The 6,000-nt window shown below is 36.5% G+C and overlaps 1 protein-coding gene across 1 annotated transcript in view; it reads left to right on the top strand.

Moving 5' to 3' along the window:
- The window catches only part of LOC124777774 (serine-protein kinase ATM-like), a 470,606-nt gene extending 466,649 nt beyond the window's left edge, over positions 1-3,957 (top strand). The window contains exon 46 of the mRNA XM_047253284.1: positions 3,529-3,957. Coding sequence (XP_047109240.1) covers positions 3,529-3,710 — 182 coding nt within the window. The 3' untranslated portion in view covers positions 3,711-3,957. The remainder of the gene's footprint in view (positions 1-3,528) is intronic.
- The last annotated feature ends 2,043 nt before the right edge of the window (positions 3,958-6,000 follow it).

Consider the following 6,000-nt stretch of genomic DNA (forward strand, 5'->3'; position numbering starts at 1 on the left):
GCTCTTGAAGTATCCTTTGATGGCTTGTTTCTTTTATGACATAATGCAAGATCTTTTAATATTTTACACGTACGAACATGCAGGCTTCCTGCGTCATCGTAACTGCGCAGGCACAGTGACGCCTGTTATCTGGCACACTCTGGCAACTGCTGAAATGAACCAATTTCTAGCAGGTCACGGGAAAATATTGCCAATGATGGTTTGAAAAGTGTTACTTTCAAAGTAAATTTCCTTTTATGCAAGATGAACTATGTGCGAGAATGTTCGATGAATTTCTTAGATCACAGAGCGTTTGACTCTCATTCAAAAATCAACTCTTAGAGGATGACCATCTAGAAGAATTTCGAGCCCAGAAGATCAGACATTTACGTCGTTATTAAAAATTTTACTGACACATTTGTGTGATGTTATTAAAGTGTAACACGCGCAAAAAGATCAGCATTATATGTGGAAGCTTAGCTTCTCTTGCAGCTTATTAATCTTCGAGGCGAGTATTATTTGTGAAAGCTTTGTTTTTCTTGTAGCAACACTATGTCTATTAATTTCCACCATTAACTGTCTTTTTTTGTGTGTTCGCACTACTTATGAGTGATCTTGCTATTCGTTGACTACATCACCTGTCATATGCTGTCATCAGCGGACGAGATCACGTGACATGAGCTATGACTGGCTTACAAAAGCGCGTCGCAATCTCGATTTCATTGCTTCGGAAAGTAACATGCAGTGTTTGGTGGAATTCGAATTTATACCTCCGTAATATGAAAAAATGCAGCGTACATGTTGCTGCACATCAAAGATCTTTCCAAAATGCGTTTTTTTCCCCCCTGGGTTTCGTTTTCTAAAGTCCCGGAAAATTCTACATCTGTGTAGAAAACAATAAACATTCTAATGATTGATAAGTTTTACAGTGCCGAAGAAAAGTATATTGTCAGTTAACACGGAAAAAGTGTATTTTTAACCGGGAGAAAGTGTATTTTCAACCGGGAAATCCGGGAAAAATCAGGGATTTTTTTTTTCCTTGTCCATGTATACACCCTGAATCTGCCAACCGGTTGCTTAGGTTTTCTATATACTTTGACCAGGTTTTGTCACCTCTAAGGGTGACTTCATCAGAAGGTAAGGTAATTACATGAAGAACATATCGTCAAAGATGTACAGTGATTTAAGAGCTGAGTTGCTCAAGTCATACATTCAAATATAAAACATAATGTTCTTCAAAAAGTCAAACATTAAAACATAAGTAACACCGGTGTGGTGTGAGAGCTTCACAAATTTCACAAAACTGTCAAACCAGTTAGTAAAAATATAAATCTGAACACAGCTACCAGGGTGAAATTATATTAATATGATGTAGCATGTCCTAATATGCAGTGCTTTCACATACAAGTACATCTGTGGTATTACATATTAGGAATAAGCCATCTTGCACTAGAAACCTAACCACACAGTTGTGCTTATCAGTTTGAAGGACAGCTCATTATAGTAAATGAAAGAGTACTTTGTGAATTATATAATGATAAAATGTTGCAACAACTACTCAGTTTCAGATATTAAAGCTCTAAAAGCACATGTACTCAAAAAACTTTAAGTTCGACACCTTTAAAACTAAGGATTCTGAACAATTTATAGCTGCGTAACAGTCTTTCGTCACTGGTTTATGCTGTAGTTATTGAGAGAACTAAGTTCTGATACTTTCTTGCTAAGGTGACTACTTACTTGATTTAGTCAGAATCCAGCTGTCCCACATTAACGAACTCTCCCATGGCAGGCACATAACCTCTAAATTTAAAGTCGTTTTCAGTAATGATAGTATCTTGACGTTAAATTTTAAAAAAAAGTTAAATCAAAATCATTTTCTCAACTTAAATTCTATTATGCTCTAAGGCAAAGCATAGTGCCTTACCTTCACCTGGTGTCTGTAGTTTCATACCTGTAGACTGCAGAAAATTACACAGAAATGAGCTACAATTTCCGCTGGAAACCCATATTCTACATTTCTTACACTTGTCCTGTCATTGAATATTTGTGCAGTTTCATACCTACTTATCTATTTCGGGTCATCATACATATCCTATGAGATTTTAATAAATATTGTCTGAAAGGATTTAAACCCATACATTGAATAGTTGAACTTGTGTGTCCCAACACATTTGTAACTGTACTTAAAGACCAAAATTAATGAGTTTATTGTTAAACAATTATTCTCTCTTGCTCAATTTTATCATAGTTTTTTTTCTGTTGCATCTACTTTTCTGTTCTGTCTGCTGCTTCTGTGAATGCTCAAAGCTTTCTCTTCAGCAATGTAATTTGGCCCTGATTGTTTTTGACATTGAGAGTAAAAGTGAATATTAGTGTTCCTGAATAAAAGGGTAAAACAACTGCTGTTGAGCTTGGTGATTACATTTGAGTGTGTAATTGTTTAAAGAAATATATCATTATGTTTCATTTGTGTCAAAGAATTGATTAATTATTTGATTACTCTCATCTACATTTGAAATATGTGCTCATAAACAATAAAATTTTGATAGAAATCTGATTGATATAAAATAACTTACTCCTCAAAATAATAATTTTCTCTCTCTGCACTGACTTTGATGAATTCTATTGAAAGGTTTTATGGGTTATACGATTCACTTTTTGTTTGCTCCTACTACCACAGTTTTCTAAAGGAAAAGGTAATAAGCATGAGTGCGGTACTCATTAAAACACAAGAAGAAACCACTGAAAGGGTGTTGGCATCTTCTACAATGGGGGATAAAGAAAAATATTAGCCTGATGGTGGAATCAAATTCTGATTTAGTGTGCGATGACCAGGTGCTTTAACCATGATCTACTTGCACATTGATGCTAGCACTTCTTCCAGACCACATCTAGAGCTGCCAATCAAATCACTGAATATTTCACAATCACTGATCACATCCCATACTTTCACGTATAGTGTTTAATTGGTATTAATTTCCAATGTTGTGCCTAGTACATCTCGCTGGTATGGTTAATATGTTCCACTCAAACCCAGCTGAGGCATTAATGAGACGAAAGTGCTGCCACAATTTGTGTCATACCTGTGCATGTCAATAATACTTGATGTGGAACTTAGTCATTTTCCATCTGAACCGTGTTTTGTCAATTGTACATCATTAAAAATGTACATGTAGTTGTAAAGCTTTCTTTCCTTGAGTTCTTGCTACCCAATATAGTTTTATCTAGAGCATTATGATTGCAGTTCAAATGTGTGGCAAACAGATTGTGGCACATTTTTCCACACACACAAACTCATGTGTTCACTGAATCTTCAACTTAGTGTTTTCAGCTGATTGTCAGCCAGTGCACTGTTTGCCTTTTAACATTGGTTTTTCCTCCAGTAAACTGTATCTCTCTCTCTCTCTCTCTCTCTCTCTCTCTCTCTCTCTCTCTCTCTCTCTCTCTCTCTCTTGTGTGTGTGTGTGTGTGTGTGTGTGTGTGTGTGTGTGTGTGCACACTTGTAATATGATGTTCATTACTACTAATGTATGTTGAAATTCATTACAGAAACTTCAAATGAGGTGAATAAAATGGCAGAGAGAGCTTTACTTCGGCTGAGACAAAAGCTGCATGGTACTGAAGAAGGGAGTGCTAGTAGTATTGCTGGTCAAGTGAACCATCTCATTCAGCAAGCTATAGATCCAGTGAACCTAAGTCGCCTGTATAATGGGTGGCAACCTTATCTGTGAGACTCTGCCTAAAATAATTGTATCATAATATAACTGGAGAACACACTTTTTTCAAGTGTGTTTTGTTTTGTCAATAATATATTACTGCTAAAGATGAACCAATCATCATGAAAGCAGTGTTTAAATATGTATGTTATTGTGAAGAAATAAGAACTGTGATATCAAAAATTTGCCTGTTAATAGACAAGAGCAGTTTTACATCTGTGAAATACTCATAAGATAATAAATTCTTATTTTTTTATAAAAACTGTGTATCATTTAATATATGTGTAGAAAACCAATTTTAAAACTATCGAATGAAGTTGTGTAGCGTTGAGTTGCATTCTAATGGAAGGAACGTCTACATTACATCTGTACTCCGCAAGCTTGTGTATCTCTTCTATTTATCCACACTACCAAGGATCCTAGACTGATGAACACTCAAGAATTGGTCTTTAAAAGTATATTTTAAGCCTCTTCTTTCATGGATGAATTATATTTCCTTAATATTCTTCAATTAATCTCTGCCATTCGTGTTTCTGTAACACCCGTAATCTACCCTGCTATTTGAAAGATGCCGGCAGTTCTTTCCACTGACCCTCCACAGTTCCTGTTCCTTTACCATCCTGTGCCCTGCTCATTGCTGTCAATGCCATCTCCTTCTACATTCACATCCCCACAATCCATAGCCTAGCTACTACTGAACCCTATCTTTTCCAACATATGACTGATTCCAAATCTACAACCTCCTTCCTGCCACCATGATCAACTACACCCTCACTCACAATTATTTCTCCTTTGAAGGCATCATATACAGATAAATCTGTGGTACAGCAAAGGGTACCAACATGACACCATCCTATGCCAACCTACTCATGTACCATCTAGAGGATCCCCTCCTAAAATGGAATGGAAAACCTTAGAGCCCACAAACAGTGAACGAGTGTATGTTGGTTGTGTTTTTATGAATGTGTGTGTTTTTTATACTTCAGAAGAAGGGATTTGCCTAAAAGCTTAAGTGTTTAGTAGCTTTTCATTGTGCCTGTTGCCATTCAGTGCCTACTCTATGTGATGAGGAGCAGTATAGCCTTTCTATGTTTCTGTTATTCCATCCTGGACTTTCATTGTTTTATAAAGGGCAGTCTGATGAAAACAAGACAGATGAGACACAAGTAAGTAAACTGTTTATTATTTCAAAATTAATCACCATAACTATTAATAAATTTAGGCCACAGCGAGAAAACCCGATGAATGCCTTCATGGAAAAATGTTTGCAGTTGCCTGCGGAAACATGATTGTGCCCATATGTGCACCTCTTCATCCGAAGCATGTCTTTCCTCAGTGCTCCAAAAATATGGAAATCACGTGGGAAAGATTGCAACTTAATGGAATATGTGTAGGGACTTCCTAGCGAAACTCGTGGAGCATCCATGTGTTGCCAAGTTCATCTTGGGTGCACTGCAGAAGGTCCACTGGGAAGCCCTTACATATCCTCCATTAAGTGCTAATCTCTACCCATGTGATTTCCACATGGAAAGTCATTTGTGGCTGTTGATTTACTTTGGACTAAGAGATGCACGTCTGGGTACAATCATGGTTCTGTAGGCAACTACAGACATTTTTCCATGAAGGCGTTGACCAACTTGTCTCACAGTGGGATAAATGTGTAAACAGATATGGTGGTTACTTTTGAAATACTAAACAGTTTACATTTTTTCCATCTGCCTCATTTTCATTTGACTGCCCCTTATATTTTTCAGAAGATCATTAGCTATATTGATACTTCTGTTTAGATAAATAATTCCTAATAAGTATTATGCAAGAGACCTTCTATCTTCAGTGACCAGAGTATCACATTCCTGTAAACATGCCAAGCCTATGCAAGTGAACAATGAACCTTCTGTTTTAAATGCAGTCCTCACAAATGCAGTTTCTCCTGTGGGCATAGCACAAACAAACCAAAGGCTGTAATCTTACCCTCCCTCACATCATTTGTTGATTTTCACTGACTTCATATTAAATGTCTTTTGATAAGATTCGAGAGGAGTAAGATTTACAATATCGTCTTTTCTCATAGTTGGCTCCAGTTCTTCATGTCTAGGGGCTGATTCTTGACTCTGAAATTTTTGATATTGTAGGTTCCAAATGACATGATAATGCTGAAGTAATCCTGCTCCATAATTTCTGTTTCTGTAATTTTTTTGTTGTATCACATTTTTCAATATCACATTGTCTTTACAATTTCCACTTCAAAATCAAAAATTACAGTGTTATTGCCAAAATTAGAAACACGTCTGATCACAACAGAAGC

This window comes from Schistocerca piceifrons, chromosome 2 (assembly GCF_021461385.2).
Source record: "Schistocerca piceifrons isolate TAMUIC-IGC-003096 chromosome 2, iqSchPice1.1, whole genome shotgun sequence".
Taxonomy (NCBI): domain Eukaryota; kingdom Metazoa; phylum Arthropoda; class Insecta; order Orthoptera; family Acrididae; genus Schistocerca; species Schistocerca piceifrons.